Here is a 17,772-nt window from a genome sequence, read left to right as displayed (position 1 = left end):
CTAGAATGATCCATCTGGAAATGGTCTGCTTAGTTATTGGTAACCCCAGCTTGTGACCTGCGTAACCTACAAACAGCTGGTCTGCCTGTCTTATCCTGGCTAGTCTACTAATGTAAAACCTTAAAACCCTCCTAGGGTCTAGTCTGTGTAACCTCTCTTCCTCTTTCCCCGGGTAAGGAGGAGGATAGAAAGATGGTAGGGTAATCTTCTGAGAGATATGGAATTCAGAAACCACCTTTGGGAGGAAATTAGGCTTCACTTGCAGGACAACTTTGTCTTTGTGAAAGATTGTATGAGGGGGTTTACAAGAAAGAGCTTGTAATTCGCTCACCCTTCTAGCAGATGTAAGTGCTATTAATAAAACAGTTTTAAGGGTAAGGAATCTTAACGAACAAGAATGTAGAGGTTCGAAAGGTGTAACCATCAGGAAAGTTAGTACTAAGTTTAAATCCCATAGGGGAACTTGGAATGGTCTTGGGGGATAAACATTGGTTAACCCCTTTAGAAACTGTATTACCAAGGGTAATTTGAAATAGGATGGTTCTTCCGCAGTACGCTTAAAGATAGATAGCGCTGCGAGATAGCCCTTAATGGTGCCAACTTGAAGGCCTGAATTTGCCAAATATAGTAGGAAGGACAAAACCATTGGTGTACCACATGAAAATGGGTCGATATTCGGTTCTCTACACCAGCTGCAAAATCTGTTCCAACGGCAGCGGTATAAAGACTTTGTTGCTGGCCTCCTTGCCGAAAGCAACACCTCCATAACATCATCAGGGAGGTCCCAATCCTTGTACCTCAGACGTTCAGAAGCCAAGCGTGAAGGTTGAGGGTTTTGATGTCTGGATGGAGAACCTGACCTCCCTTCTGTGAGAGTAGGTTCTCTCTGAGAGGAAGTCGAATTGGAGGGCAGATGGACAAGTCTAGAAGGTCCGGGTACCACGTTCTCCTGGCCCAATCCGGGGCAATTAGGATCATGGTTCGCCGGAATCTTCTCAACCTCCTGATCATTTGAGGAATGACAGGGACCGGTGGGAACGCGTACAGAAGCGGAAACTCCCAGTCCACTATGAAGGCGTCTCCCAGAGCTCCTCTCGGAGGAAATTCCCTTGAGCAGAACAGGTCGCATTTCCTGTTTAGGCTGGTGGCGAACAGATCTACCTGAGGGGTTCCCCAAAGGGCGAAGATCTCTTGAAGGACTTCCTGAGCTAGCTCCCACTCGTGGGAGACTGTGTTCTGCCTGCTCAGAGCGTCCGCTGTCAAGTTCTTCTCTCCGGCTAGGTGAACTGCCGATAGAGAGATTCCTTCTTGGATTGCCCAAAACCAGAGCTGCATCGCCTCTCTGCACAGGGGTAGTGATCCTACGCCTCCTCTTTTGTTGAGGTAATGCATGGCCACCGTGTGGTCCGTCATTATCAGGATGTTCTTCCCTTGTACAGCTGGCAGGAAAGCCTTCAACGCAAGTCTGATGGCTCTCAGCTCTAACAGGTTGATGTGTAGTCTGGACTCCGATGGAGACAAACGACCGCTGATGGTCAAGTCGTTGGCGTGGGCTCCCCACCCCGTGAGTGAGGCATTCGTGACTACTGTTATCTCCGGCCAGGGTTGCCAAAACTGTTCTCCTTTCAGAATGTTCTCCTGACAGGCCCACCACTGAAGGTCTCGAGCCACCCTGCCGGGAACCTGAAGAAGATCTGTCATTCTCCCTGAGAATTGTGACCACTGAGTCCTCACTGCCCACTGGAGGGATCTCATTCTCAGGCGAGCCTCTGGCACAAGGAAAATGCAGGATGCCATGAGGCCTAGCAACCTCAAAAAGTCGAAGGCTGGGAGACGTTGGGCATGCTGGAACTTGGTAACCATCTGTAGAATATCTTGAGCCCTCACCTCTGGTGGCGAGGCTTTTCCCAGGGAAGTATCCAGGATCGCTCCTATGAACTGGAGTCTCTGCGATGGTATCATTTGAGACTTCTTTAAATTGAGGGAGAAGCCCAGTTTGTGAAGGGAGTAGCACACATGATTTAGCTGGATCTGAGCTTGCTCCGGAGAAACAGCCCTGATCAGCCAATCGTCCAGGTAGGGGTAGACGTGAATCCCTTCCCTCCTTAGACTTGCAGCCATTACCGACATTAACTTGGTGAAGACCCTCGGGGCGGAGGTCAGCCCAAATGGCAGTACTCGAAATTGATAGTGAGAGTTGCCAATTGCGAACCTCAGGTATTTCCTGTGTTTGAGATGGATAGGCACATGGAAATAAGCGTCCTGAAGGTCCAGAGATACCAACTAGTCCTGAAACTGAAGGGCCTGGAGGATCTGAGAAAGAGTGACCATCTTGAATTTGTCTTTCCTGAGGAATTTGTTCAATTCTCGCAAGTCCAAGATGGGTCTCAGTCCTCCGTCTTTCTTCGGAATGAGAAAGTAAGGGGAGTACCAGCCCTTGTTCCTCTCCGCTACAGGTACCGGTTCTATGGCACCTTTCTCTAGCAGGTCCAAAATTTCCTGCAAGAGGAGCAGATCTGGAGCTTTCTGAGAGCTGATCCCCGGTGGATGACTGAGGTATAAGTAGGAAAGGCAGGCAGTAACCTTGGGCGACTGTTTCCAATGCCCAAGCATCTGACGTGATAGCCTGCCATACCGTCAGATGTTGAGTCAACCTGCCTCCTACAGGTGTCCTGTGAGGGGAGTCCTCAGAGTGGTTTTGGGGCGGCTGATGTAGATGCCGATGGTAAAGAGGCACCTGCTGTTGCTGCGGCTTTAGAATATCTACCCCGTCCACCTCGGGTAGTTCTTCTTTGACCCCTTTGAGCCGGTCGTCCTCTACCTCTTCCGAATGCGGAGTAGAAGCGAAAGGACTTGCCCCTCGCAGAGGTTCCTGTGGAACGAAAAGGAGTCTGACGGATTGCAGCTCCTAGGGATTTTGCTGCAGCTTCTGAAGTTTGCAGTTTTTCTAAACTGTCATCCGCCTTTTTCCCGAACAAAGAAGAGCCATCGAATGGCATGTTCAAGAGCCTGGCTTGCACATCTGGGGCAAAACCCGACTTTCTCAACCAAGCGAATCTCCTGGTTGATGTACTTGCCGCCATTGCTCTGCTGATTCTGTCAGCCGAATCAATGCCCGTCTGGAGGGATTCGCACATAGCGTCTTTACCGTCCTGTATAATATTCAGGAACGCATCCCTTTCTTCTCCCTCCGGGATGCAGTCAGCCGCTGTAGAAGCACACTCCCAAAGTGTATGGCTGAACCTAGCAAGGGTGCAAGTAGCATTAACAGACTTTAACGCCATGCTACATGCTGAAAAGACTTTCTTTGCCATAGCATCATATTTTTTATCGTCCCTGTCCTGTGGGACTGTAGGATAAGCCGTCTTGACATCGGTAGAGGATGCTGCTTGTACCACCAGACTTTCTGGGGATGGATGTTTAGACAAAAACTCTGGGTCTGTGGAAGATAGCCTGTACTTTGCAGACAGTTTTTTATTTACTGCTGGTATTACATCTGGGGTTTCCCAGTTTGTCATGATCTTTCTCTGAAGAGCTTTATGAAAGGGCACCACTGGATCCTCTTGTGGGCCTTTGTCAAGAATATCCGTGAGGTCATCTTGCTGGAAAGATTGTGAAGGTGTAGACCACCCCATGAACTCTGTAATCCTGGCCATTAAGGCTCTGTAGGGGGTTCAGCATGCTCACCCGGGTCTGGCTTAGCAAAATCCACCTCAGGGGAAGTGTCTAACCCACTTGCCTCATCTAAAGAATCATGAAGATCCTTTAATCTGCGCTCTTCAGAGGAAAATTCCTCTCTAACTGGGGTTACAGGTCCCTGTAACTCAAATGTGTCTTGTTCAGACAAATCACCCTCTTCTAAAATTGAGGATATAGTTCTCAATTGTTCTGAACTCATAAAGGGAGTAAATCCCATTTCCAAGGCAGAGGGTGCCGAACTTGTCATTATTGGCCTCGAAAACGTCGATGTCGTCGACGCCGACGCCGAAGGCTTCAAGCGTGGCGTCGAAAACAGAGGTGGAGGCCTCGAGGACCTCGACAGAATTGGAATTCTACTCGACAATATCGACGCCATCGACGTCGAGGGCCTGGGGATAGTCACTGGATGTGTGGTCACCGTGACTTTTCTTGGCGTCGACGCCGGTGTTGAGGCCGGCGTCGAGTCGACAGACCCGTGTGTCGAAGGTCCCCTCGACAACGGCGTCGAAGACATCGACGTCGACGGCGTCGCCGGAACCTTCGAGGAAGGTTTGGAGGTCATAGTCCTGCTCGAGGGTTCGAGACGCGCTCGAGAGGTTTCTTTCGCCGGGTACTGCGACTCGCGGCGTTTTTGACCTTCGGGTCTTTCGACCAGAGCATCGCTCTCGGCAGTCTTCGAGGGGGTCGAGGCCGCTTTCTCGAAGACGCTCATTTTTTTTCGGAATTCCTCCCATTCAGCCCGGGAACTATGTTTCGTGGGGCAAGGGATTCTTTTTGGCGAAACAGAGGAAGAGGAAGACGGAGAAGGGGATCTTCGACGTCTCCTCTTCGAGTGCTTCGATCTCGAGGAGTGAGGAGACCCACTCCGAGACCTGGAGCGCGAATGGTGACGAGGAGACGAATGTCTCGACTTCGTCGACGAAGAAGAAGCTTTAAAAGTCTTACCTTTCTCCAGCTTCCCCCTACGCTCCTTCAGGGCCTTAGCTGTCATGGACATACAGTCCTCGCATTCCGAACAATGGTGTTCAGCTCCCAAGCACCACAGACAATTTCTGTGAGGATCGGTCAACGACATCTTTTTCCCACAATCTCGACATTTTTTGAAGCCGGATCGAGGAGTTGTCGGTTCCAACGAGGAAGCCATCGAGTACGGATCGAATAACTCGAGGTAAATAGGATTAATCTGACTAAGAACTGAGCAACGGTATTCCGAGGCACCGAGTAAGCGCGGAAAAACGGAACTGAGCAACGGATGCTGCGTGCGGCCTTTATAGGCAGGATGACGTAGAGCGTCGATACGGCGGCTGTCGAAGGACATCGACTTGAGGGACGTCGACGCGCAGCGCCCTCTAGAGAAGAAATTTTCCGAGGCCAGCAGAGCTGGAAGGATATATCTAAGATGAGGAATACGTCGGAGGACACAATCCCTTCGAAAGTAGAATTTAAAGAGTGAAACCAATGTACCTACATGACAGCACATAGAACTTAAAATAATTGATGTATTGTAGACTGAAGTATATTAGTATGTATTGAATTTAAATGCTGCAGTTTTAAAGCAAAAAGCCCAGTCCAACTCAATGCATCGGATTAGTTTAATAAAATTATGAAATTGTAATTAAATGTATACTTTCTCAAATAACCGAGTAAAAATTACCTGGAATGGAGGCTTCAAACCCCATGTCATCAATGGCATCTCTCAAAGCCTGTGGATTGGTAAACATGGGGTCATATTCGATGGTTCCACTATTGTTTGCTAGAGAAACACTCACTGATGTCACACCACTTCTTTGCGAAATGACTCCCTCGATTGACTGCACGCAGGAATTGCACGTCATACCCTGGATATCGATCACTGTAGTTCGAGAGAGGGGGTTCTGGGTCACATTGTTTTGAGAGCTAAGAGCTGTAGAAGAGCCCGGAAGGGAGCCTTGGGCTTGCATGAAGTTAATGACGTCATTACGCAGATTGACTTTAAACTTATCTGGAGCTACTGCTTCCACAGCTCTTCTCAGGGCCTCTGGGGTGATGGCACTCGGGTTGTAGGTTACAACAGCACATTTCTTCTCCAAAGACACCTGGATACTTGCCACCGATGGGAGTGCCGAGAGCTGGCTTTCTATGTTTGTGACACAGGACTTGCAGTGCATTCCCTCAACACCAAGTTCTATGGTTTTGAGGTCAGAAGTAGACTTTGGACTTGGATCTTGAGAATCTTTGGTAGGAGTATTTTTCAGTCGCTCGATGTCGATGGCTCCCAGTTTAAGGGGTTTTGGTTTGTTCTTGATGGATGCCACAAAGCCAGCACATTCAATCTGGTTTCTGATCTCTGCTGCAGATATGAGATGAGGCTGATAAACAATGACAGCCTCTTGGTTGTCCAGGGACACTAAAGTGAAAAAGAGAAAATGTCAGGAAGGAGAATTACCATTACATGAATATTTGTTTAAGTAATACCACTAGCAGGACTAATGACTTTAATATAGCTAACAGTGTCTTTGCATGTTTCCGTGTTATTACAATCTGAAAACTCCCGTTTTCGCATAATCAATAACTTCATAAAAATCACTCTGGTAATCGGAGATCCAAAAATGTCTTGCCTCCAGCACTATGTGGCCATCAAAGACACCTCTACATTTTTCAAAAACCATATCCACAGATGGAATACTGTAAGCAGCATGGGGTGTCTAGTATGTAGTTCATTTTTGTACTTTTATGTGGTGGCAGTGTAGCACTGGATGAGGTCAGAGGGCTTCACATTACATACCATATGGCAATCTGAAGTGGTTTCTCTGCACACATGTCCAATGGTCGGGAAGTGTAGGACTGACGTTTGGAATAGCATAACAAGATGTCCTTTGCTTCTCTAGGGAGATTAAGAGAAATGGGGTTGGTGTATTTAGTGATCGTTTACTTAGGAGAAGTGGTAGCTTGGGTTTATGTTGGTTTGGTGAAAGCTTGGGAGAAATGTTGGGTTATCCTGGATCTTATTAAAAGATGTTGGGCAATTTAAATGTATTTCACGACGATTGAATCCAGATGTGGGGTTGGCCAAGCTGAAAAATTGAGCACCACACTGGAGAACCTATTGCTCGATGACGGAGTGAAGAGTGGATGGGTTGGTCAGAGAGCAGGTATTTGAATTAGATGTGTGATTTCACAGGGTGAATCAGTCTTCTGCAGCAGGTCTTCCACATTCAAAGCAAGGCCTCTAGTGGAGTAGCTGACAGTACAACCTGTCTCTCTTTGGTGTAGCACACTTCAGGAAGCTTGATAAACGTGCACATACACATTTTAATGGCTGTCAGAATCATGGCGTTTTATCCACAGACCAGCCCAATGGACCTGGAAAATTAAAAAGGTGGTAACCAACACTGCCGAAATCAACCCGGCATCACTCTTAGTGAAATGCATACTTTTGGTGTGTGCAAAGGGAGGGCAGACAAGGGGGTGTGGGAGTTACATGAAGCGGGGGGGGGGGGGGGATTGACTGGGATTTTATGAGCATTCTAGCAGTAAAACATTTTATAGGTCTGTCAGCAAACTTTGATGTTCAAAATTGCTGGGCGTTATTTAGCTCCTACTTGAAACCTAAAAGAGCCTGGGTTAGCTTGACACCAGCTCCTTCGACTCTCCAGACCAGCTGGTGCAATACAACCAAGACTGTCGGTAACTGCCTGATTGAGAAAGTGTATTGGGGAACATCAGGACACATAAGGCACCATGGAGCACATAACGGTTCCCAAATGTAATTTGGCTAGCTCCTTCTTACTGGCCATTTTTGCCAGCTTCTGATCATTATATCTATTCCTGAACTGACAGCCATCTGGCTGACCAATCAGGGGGACTTCTATGGTTGCTAACAGGCAGTAATAAACAGACTCATATAGGTTTCATAACAAAGAAATAGGTTGCTTGCGGAAATACATAGCCTAACTGCTCAAGCAGAGGGGTTCCTTACCAAACGGGTGTGGGAGACATTTCTCCTCAATTCTAAACAATCGTGTGAGGCTACGCTAGTGTCCAGAGTGGAATTAACCTTCCTTTCTGAAATATTCTTCTAAAGTGGACCAAGGTATATATTTTGGAAGTGTTTCAAATGGTTTTAATGTCCTTTATGTCGCCACTTTCTTTAACAGAATTTCTTCCTCCATCTTTTAACATTCAAACTCGTCCATAAAAGGGAACATTGGATATTCAATAAAGATGCATGTGTCCACTCTGCTCCTAAATAGCGACACGTGGAAAGGAAGGCTTTCTCTACTTATCAACTTTAAACGTGTATTGGCATACAGTTTTAGGCTTTTGCTATGCTCTGCCATAAGGATACTACCTGGCCATAGGATGACAGCTGGAAAATGGCGCGTGAAGCTGGGCATATGATGCCAGTGCTTGGCTCATTTCATTGAATTTATAGAGCGCCTTTCGCCAAAGGTGCTGAACAAAATACATCGAAAACAGTACAATTTATCATGATGAAATATCAATATAAGTAAAAGCAAAATCAGAAGAGGGGGGAGCCAGAGAGTTAAGAGACAAGATAAGAGGTATGTTTGAGGTTTGATTGAAAAATGCAAAGGGAAAGGGAGTTCCAGTGTTAAAACGAGAATAACCCCAAGATGATTTAGGAACAGTTAGAACAGTTAGAACAAATAGGTTCTGTGCTCTTAGGGAAGGGACATAGAACGAGAGTAAAGCGGAGAGATAGAGTGGGGGGTCAGACCGTGAGTACATTTGAAAACAATGGAGAGAAAGTGGTAAAGACGAGATTCAAAAGGGAGTAATGAAATCAAAAGTAGGGAGGGTGTAATGGAAAACCACAGGGTTAAAGAGAAGAGGAGATAATTGGAGGAATTATAAAACGGAACAAAGGAGGAAGAAGATGGGAAGCAGGAAGACCAAGCAATAGAGACAATCAATAGTCAATATGGGAAAGACGAGGGAAAAGAAGAAGTTTCGTAGCATAAAAAGAAAGAACGGGGCAAGCAGGACGGATGTTAATAAGTGTATAACAAGAGCGGGCAATAAAGGAGAAGGAAAAAAGATAAAACCCAGGCTGCGCCTAGATGGCGAGAAAGGAGAGAAGATGGGGGCAAAGGAGAGGGAGAGAGGGAGGGACGGAGGGAGGGAGGGATGGGTAGGAGTGGGAGAAATAGAGGTAGGAAAGAACAGGACCTCAGTTTTAGAGGGATCGAGATTTAGAAAATGAGAGGACATCCAGATTTGCACGCAGAAAGACAGGTTAAAACAGTGTGGAGAACAGAATCAAAGGAAGAAAAATAGAAAAAGATCTGGGTGTCATCAGCTAATGTCCATCTAATGCACACAAATCAAAACTATTGGCTTTGGCGAAGCTTGTTTTTAAGAGGACTCCAGTGTAAGGAAACGCTGTGAGAACACCGACATTGCTTAATAATAAAAGGTAGCTAACAGCACATTTGGTTAAGATATATTTTGAAACAAGGTAAGTCCTACTCAGCACAAAGAGAGGCTCTACCCTGTTATAGAGCTAGTTCAAAGAAATCATAGGAGCTTGTGTTCTGGGTGGGGATGGAAAGGTAGCCTAAGAGAGGAATGCTCATGGGGATTGCATTGGCTATGTCCTGGCAAAGGGGTTAAAAAAAGGAGACAAAATAAACACCCACAAATTGTACATCCCTGTTCACATCTCATCTCATCTTATCTGTACTCCAATAAAATATTTTCGGGCTAAATGCCACCTAATAGCTACAACAAAAAATGGAGACGTTCGTTTATACATGGAATGACCACTCGGGACGGATCATTTGATTTGACACAGGGAAAGAAAAATATTTTGCAATCTGCCCAAGATGAAACCATTCTCATTGCGTACTAAAATCGAGATTAGGATCCAGATCGTCTGGTGGCAAAAGTGTTCAGTCAGAATATCGAAAAAAAATGTCGAAAGACAATTTCGAAAAAATAATGTTGAAAAATAAATATCAAATTCTTTATTTATATATTTTTGGGGGGTTTCGCGAGAAAAAAAAGGTAAATACAAAAAAATATAAAAAAGAGGGGTTTGGGGGGGAACCCCCCCCTTTTCGAATAAAAAACGTAGTGAAAAGGAAATTCGAATGCATTTTTTTTTCCAACATAATCTTTTCGAAATTATGACTTTCAACATTTTGTATTTGATATCATCACTATAAACCGGTGCCAAAATTAGCAAATAGGCCGCGCACTCCATCCATGCTCTTTTCTTGTCAATAGTTCTCATTTCGTATAAGTACTTAATTGTGGTGTTCAGTTTATTGCAAAACATTAGCAAATAGGCATCATTTGACGGATCAGAAAACAGAAGTTGGAGAAATATATTCACGTACAATTGTGGGCATGTAGGGAAACCAGGATTAGAAGAACAAGTTACTTTCTTACCTGGTAACGTTCTTTCGATGGGATATTCCTCCGACGTATTCCACATCTATGACAGTAATCACCACAGCTGTGCTGCCTCGGAAATATTTTTGGCGTAGGTGTCCTGCGTCGAGGACGTTGATACCGGATGTTATATCTAGGACGCACGGCGCCCGTAGCCTCAGTTGTAGTTTTTTTCCCCAGAACGTGTGGCACCAATCTCCTGCCAGTATGACCGCAGAAAGCTTTGCAGGAACGTAAGCTGCAATCGCATAAGAAATTCTGTAGAAGGGCAAGCTGGGAGGGTGCGAAGTGGAATACGTCGGAGGAACATCCCATCGAAAGAACGTTACCAGGTAAGAAAGTAACTTGTTCTTCGAGGGTATTGTGTCCTCCGGCGTGTTCCACATCTATGACAGACTCCCAAATCAGTACCAAAGTATGGAAGTGGGAAAAGAATTTAGACTTTTAGAATGCCCAATCAAACTGCAGAATAGAGGACCGCCTTACCAAAGGCCAAATCTTGCCCATGGATAAAATCCAGGGAGTAGTGTTTTACGAAAGTATGGACAGAGGCCCATGTGTCATGAGCTTGGGTCATGCCCCTAGATTAGCCTCTAAGAATTCGTGGACCATGGCTTATCATGCTTGGTCCGTAACACGGAAAGAACCATGTTTGGGCTATGGGGGAAAGACACTTCCTCATCACCTAAGATGGCGGCTTAAGGGGTTCTATGGAAAGTAACCGTCACGGTCTAGTGCTTCACACTCACTGCATATATAAGTCCCTTCTCTCACCTGCTCCGCGCTTCGCGTCGCCTGCTTCGCAGTGTACGCTTACCGCGGCTCCGTTCTCGTCACAGTTTACCTCAGCCCATTCTTATGATCTCCTGTCATAGTTCCATAGTTTTCCCTCTGTAGTTAGAGTACATTTTCCGTCACTTCCACAGTATTTCCCTGGCGTTAGATTTTAGGCAACATTCTAGTAAGTTGCCTTCACAGTTACCTCATACAATTACCGCGCTCATTCCTGTCAGCGGAACATTTGCAAATCTCCTTCAGCAGTTCGAAGCTGTGTTGTTTTCGTCAAGCGACAGTTACCGCAAGTATTGGCTGTTATGTTGTTGCGCCCTTGTTTTTTAGCGTGCCTTTTCAGTCAGCGGAGTTTTCATGTTTTGTAACTACAGTAATAAGCTGTTCCCCTGTCAGTCCGCCCTTCCACACATGCTAGGTAGGGTTACGATTTGGTGACAAGGTTGTTAGTTGTCAATTCTGGGGAAAAGTTACAGTTGCTTCCAGTCAGCAAAACTACTAGAGCCATGTCGTTGGTTGTGGAAAGTCTTCTTCACAAGCTAGCATACACCACACGTTAAATGTGACAAAGAAATATTACTTATCTCTGCAGTTAACCATTTTTCTGTCCAATTGTTCACACGCAGATTGAGTTGCTTCTCATAGTTGGATTAGATGTGACTAGGTGTTCATTCACGTCAATATAGAGGAACAGCTTATCAATAGTATCTAATTCCTTATCAATTCCTAGCATCCCCATTATTTACTAGTCACGCACTCCCGCCATCCTTCCTTCCCTCAGAAAATCGCATTTCATTTTCCCTTCTTCAGAACTAGTGCCCCTGCGCAGAAGCAGGATGGAGAGCTCCCAAAAAACAAACTACAGGTAACGCCTCCCGATGGGTATGAGAGAATTCCTGAATGGGTGCATTAGACTAGTAGACTAAGGATTACTGAATGTTCTTTTTTGTAGATCACCAGACTGCATAGATTAACTACGCACCCTGAGAATAGCGCCCAAACAGAATTCCAGAGAAGTGCTCCAGCAGAGTTTCTGAGGTAAGCGTTACACCATGTGACTGCTCCACAAATATGAATGGGAACACCCCTCTGCAGAGCAGTAGAGGCAGCCACATCCCTAGTAGAATGGGCCCGTAAGCCTACCGGAGGGTCCTTACCCGCCAAACGGTAACATTCAGAGATCGTCAAAGTGATCCATCTGGACAAGGTCTGCTTGGTAACAGCTTGTCCTAAACACCTTCCAGCGTATCTTACAAATAGCAGATCGTCCACTCGGACCCGGGACATCCTTGAGAGATAGAAGCTCAAAGCTCTCCAATGATCCAACCTATGGAGCCTCTCCTGTTCCTTACCAGGATGCGAAGGAGGATAGAACGCCAGAAGGATTACCTTCTGGCTCAAATGAAATTCCGACACACCCTTCGGAAGAAAAGAAGGACGAACCCGAACGACAACCCTGTTCTTATGAAACACCGTGAAAGGTGGCTTGGAGGATAGTGCCTGCAACTCACTCGCTCTGCGAGCGGAAGTAACCGCAACCACAAATACAGTCTTAAAGGTCAAACGTCTCAAAGGACAACAATGTAAGGGCTCAAACAGAGCTCCCATTAGGAATTTTAGAACCAAATTCAAATCCCATCCACCGTCCCAGGTGCCGGGAAACACATTAGTCCTTTTAAAAACGGAGACATCAAAAGGAATCTTAAAATAAGAACACTCCTCAGACGAGTGCTTAAATATGGACAGCGCCGCCAAGTAACCCTTAATGGTACCCACTTGCAGGCCCTTGTGGGCCAATGAAAGCAAAAAGACAGAACCACAGGAATTGAACACTGAAAAGGATCCATATTCTGAACCCTGTACCAGTCGCAGAACGTTCTCCAACGGCAACGGTACAGGGATTTTGTTGCTGGCCTTCTGGCCGAAAGCAACACCTCCATCACGTCTTCAGGGAGGTCCCAATCCTTGTACCTCAACCTTTCAGATACCAAGTGTTCGGCAGAAACCTGTGCAGTTCCCTTAGGGACCACTGCAAAAAGTTTAAGACCACAGGAGTTAGCAGTAAACCCAATTGGTAGCAGTCTGAACCACCCAGATTTACCTGGTAGCTGTGGCTGAGCAGTCAGACTTCTCTCAAGAAGAGTTAGGCAGTATACAGAGCATACACAATAGGGCAGCCAAACACAGTAAAAACAAGCAAACACCTACCAGAGCTTTGGTGTCAAAGATAAATAATTATTTATTTAAAAACACATCTATACAAACACACTGGCACTAATATCAAACACAGTCACTTAAGTATATACACTCCCTTAAAAGAATATTAGACAAGTCTTAAGTAAAGCACCACTTATTTTCAGACAGCGGTGAGCGCTTAAGGCATATGGCATTCCAATAATTCGGTTTAAAAGGGAGAGAAAGCCAGAGCATAAATTGAAACAGATCCCAACACTTTCAGAAGAACACAGCAAGAGAGGAAGGCAGAATAAAACCGTGAAGTTAGAGTTCAGAAAGCCGGATCCACTTTAAGAGGATCAGAACGAAATGTGTCCAAGGTCACACGGTTGAAAGTGCACAAAAGTCGCGAAAAGGTTCAGAAAGAAGTTGGACCAAAAGAAAGGGACCAGTTAGATGGTCAAGAGACCAGCCCAGTCTAGAAGGTTAAGGATTTACCGTCACCTTGTAGCAATCTATAAAAAGGGAGGCCAGGCGGACGCAGTACCTTGAAATGGTGAGAACGCTCCAGCGCGGGCAGTTGTTTCTGGCAGTGGGTGCAAGTCGGTGCTTCGTCCGGCGGAAAAGAAGGTCTCGTCGGGGAGGAAAGCAGAAGGTCGTTGCACTGCCAGGGAAGAAACCAGCCGCAGAGGTCTCGATTATTCGCGGTGCAGTGGTCAGTGGCTATCCGGTTGCCGGGATGCTTGGCACGGGCAATTCGACCACTAGACGTCCTGGTAGGCGAAAAAGAAAGCAAACTAGTTGTCCCCACCAGCTCAAGGGGAAGAGACTCTCCGGCAAGAAGATCTCCTCTGTTGTCGGTGTTAGGGAGAATTCTCTGTTTAGGCTGAATTTCCTAACCTAGTGAGTCCCCCAGCAGCTTTGCTGGATTTCTGGAGTTTGTTTTTTTTCTCCTGCCAAGAGTGAGACTCTTTCTCCCACGCTATGGGGTCCTTTACTCCATAGGGTCTCATGTGTTTTACTATGTGTGTTACACAGCACCCTCCGTGCAGTGACACAGAGGTGTCCTAGTGACACCCCACCATAGACTCCATACCCTGGGACTGACTACTGTCTCCCAGGGCATGTAAAGTCACCATTGGCTTTACTAGTCCCAAATTATGAACAGAAACCAGTACAAACCATCATATTGTGGACGTACTTGTCGGGGAAATTCGATTGCCCCGGAGTCTGTTAGTCGAGGGGCACGTCTCCGTCTCCCCTGATCAAGTTTTGGCTGGTGGCAGTGGATACTACTTTTTATATTCGACTGCGAATATATCCCTATGGGATTTTTCCATTGTTCGAGGCTACCAACTTTAATTATTTAATTCTCATAGCCTCAAACATACTGCCGGTTTATTTATTTAATATTAATTCGCCGGTTGGTATTTTTTGCCAGGACTCGATTCTAAAATGGCGTTTGTGTTCTCTTCTGTGACTCCAACCCAAGTCGAGCCCTTTGTTCCACTTTTGGCGGGCTTCTCCACAGAAGCCCTCCAAAAGTGGTGCCACTCTGTCTGGCTACCACAGGAGGTGTGGGAGGGGGTTAAGGCACCCTGGACTGAGTTACCTTGGTAACTCAAGTCGCACTCTTGTGTGATTGGCCCAAGTGGTGAGCCGGCCGGCTCACCACTTAGCATGTTTGATTGACAGCTAGGCTGAGTGAATGGGGGTGTGCTGCATAAAAGCAGGGCTTTGAGGACTGGAACTTCAGAAGTCGCCACAGGACCTGAGAATCCGACGAGGGAGAAACTGAGCCGGCCTGCTACGTCGACACCACCAGTGGAGCCCTGCGGAACCGACTCACCACTTCCAGACGACAGAGAAGATCTCCCTGCTGGAGAGTCTTCTTCCCCTGACTGGTGGGCACAACCAGTTTACCTTCTTTTCCTCGCATCCCAGGACGTCTGGTGGTCGAATTGCCCGTGCCAAGCACCACGGCAACCGAATAGCCACTTACCACTGGACCGCGAATAAAAGGACCGCTCCTTTTAACTGAGAACTCCGCGGCTGGTTTCTTCCCTGGCAGTGCAACGGACTCCGGTCTTCCTCCCCGACGAGATCCTCTCTTCGCCCGGACGAAGCCCCTACTTGCATCCGCTGCCAGGAACAACTGCCCCTGCTGGAGTATTCTCACCACTTACAGGTACCGTGTCCGCCAGGCCTCCCTTTCTAAAGATTGCTACAAGGTAATAATAATCCCTTAACCTTGTGGACTGGGCTGGCCGTTTGACCATCTAACTGGTCCCTTTCTTTTGGTCCAACTCTTTCTGAACCTTTGTGCACTTTTCAACCGTGTGACCTTGGACACATTTCATTCTGATCCTCTTAAAGTGGATCCGGTTTTCCGAACTCTAACCTCACGGTTTGACTCTGCCTTCCTCTCTTGCTGTGTTCTTGTGAAAGTGTTGGGATCTGTTTCAATTTATACTCTGCCTTTCTCTCCCTTTTAAAACGAATTATTAGAGTGCCATCTGCCTTAAGCGCTCACCGCTGTCTGAAAATAAGTGGGGCTTTACTTAAGACTTGTCTAATATACTTTTAAGGGAGTGTATATCTTTTAGTGACCATATTTTTGAACTGCTTAATATTAGTGCCTGTGTGTTTTATTAGATGTGGTTTTAAATAAATAATTATATCTTTTTTACACCAAGCTCTGGTCAGTGTTTGCTTGTTCTACTATGTTCTTTTGACCTGTTATGAATACTCTGTATACTGCCTAACTCTTCTTGAGGAATCTGTGTGGTACGGACTGCTACCAAGTGGGTTTACTGCCAAACACCTGTAGTCTTAAATCTTTTGCAGTGGTCCCAGAGGGAACTGCACAGTTTTCTGCCTAACAGTCGAGAAGTGGTGAGACGGTTCAGCTGGGCTCCACCTGTGGTGGAGTCGTTGCAGGTCGGCTCAGCTTCTCAGTCTTCGGATTTTCAGGTCCTGTGGCGACCTCTGAAGTTCCAGTCCCAAAAGCCCTGCTTTTATGCAAGAAACCCCATTCATTCAGCCTAGCTGTCAATCAAACAGGCTAAGTGGTGAGCGGGGCGGCTCACCACTTGGGCCAATCAAGAGTGTGACTTGGGTTGGCAAGGCAACTTAGTCCAAGGTGCCTAAACCCCCCTCCCACAACCCCTGTGGTACCCAGACAGAGTGGCATCACTTTGGAAGGCTTCTGTGTAGAAGCCCGCCAAAAGTGGAACAAAGGGCTCGACCTTTGGTTTGGAGTTACAGAGGTGAACACAAACGCCATTTTAAAACCGAGTTCTGGCAAAAAGACCCTACCGGTGAATTAATATTAAATAAATAAACCGGCGGTATCTTTAGCATTGCACCAAAAAGTGGTGCGTTAAAAATACATGGGAAAACTCCCATAGAGAATATTCTGAAGGAATATTCCGCGTGGTAACCACTGCCACCAGCCAGAAACTCGACGAGGGAGGACCGCACAGGACCCCCTTGAAAAACAGACCCAGGGGCAATCGAATTACCCCTACCAATACTTCCATATTATGATGGTTTGTACTGGTTCCGTTACTAAATTTGGGACTAGTAAAGCCAATGGTGACTTTACATGCCCTGGGAGACGGTAGTCAGTCCCAGGGTATGGAGTCTATGGTGGGGTGTCACTATGACACCCCTGTGTCACTGCACTGAGGGTGCTGTGTAATACACATAGTAAAAACACATGAGACCCTATGGAGTAAAAGACCCCATATCCCATAAAACACATTAACAGTCAAAGGAACCCCTCAAATCATGTCCAAGAGTGTGAGGAAAAGAGTCTCACTCTTGGCAGGAGAAAAGAACAAACTCCAGAAATCCAGCAAAGCTGCAGGGGCCTCACTAGGTTAGGAAATTCAGCCTAAACAGAGAATTCTCCCTAACACCAAGCATAAAGGTTGAGAGACTTGACCTCTGGATAGAGAACCTGACCCCCCTTCCGTGAGAGCAGATCGTCTCGGTAGGGAAGACGGCGTGGAGGGCAGATAGGTCATGTCGAGAAGGTCCGGGTACCACACTCTCCTGGCCCATGCTGGAGCAATGAGGATCATTCGGGAACCGAACCTCCGTAACCTCCGCAACACTTGCGGAATGACGGGAATTGGAGGAAACGCGTACAGCAGTGGGAAGGACCACTCCACTACGAACGCATCCCCTAAGGCTCCTCTTAGAGAAATTCCCGCAAGCAGAATCTTTCGTACTTCCGTTTGACACTGAGGGCGAAGAGATCCAATTGTGGGGTCCCCGAAAGGACAAAGATCTCCAAAAGAACTTCCTGAGCCATCTCCCACTCGTGAGAGACCATGCTCTGCCTGCTCAGAGCGTCCGCCGCTGTGTTTTCGTCTCCAGCCAGATGAACTGCCGAGATTGAAATTTCCTGCTGGATGGCCCAGAACCAGAGCTGCATCGCCTCTCTGCACAGTGGGATTGACCCTGCCCCCCCTTTTTGTTGAGGTAGTGCATGGCCACTGTATTGTCATAATCAGGACATTCTTCCCCCGCACAGACAAAAGCCTTCAGGGCTAGCCTGACAGCTCGCAGCTCTAGCAGATTGATGTGGAGTCTGGACTCCGACTGAGACCAACGACCGCTGACTGTCAACTCGTTGGCATAAGCTCCCCATCCTGTGAGGGATGCGTCCGTCACGATAGTCACCTCTGGGCAGGATAACCA

General features: G+C 46.8%; 1 protein-coding gene across 1 annotated transcript in view; it reads right to left on the bottom strand.

Moving 5' to 3' along the window:
- ATP7A (ATPase copper transporting alpha) overlaps positions 1-17,772 on the bottom strand; it is a 1,086,974-nt gene that overhangs the window by 769,555 nt on the left and 299,647 nt on the right. The window contains exon 4 of the mRNA XM_069612588.1: positions 5,354-6,085. Coding sequence (XP_069468689.1) covers positions 5,354-6,085 — 732 coding nt within the window. The remainder of the gene's footprint in view (positions 1-5,353; positions 6,086-17,772) is intronic.

The sequence above is a fragment of the Ambystoma mexicanum genome, chromosome 5p (assembly GCF_040938575.1).
Source record: "Ambystoma mexicanum isolate Mex_15411 chromosome 5p, UKY_AmexF1_1, whole genome shotgun sequence".
Classification (NCBI taxonomy): Eukaryota; Metazoa; Chordata; class Amphibia; order Caudata; family Ambystomatidae; genus Ambystoma; species Ambystoma mexicanum.
This window is presented reverse-complemented; position numbering and strand designations above follow the sequence as displayed.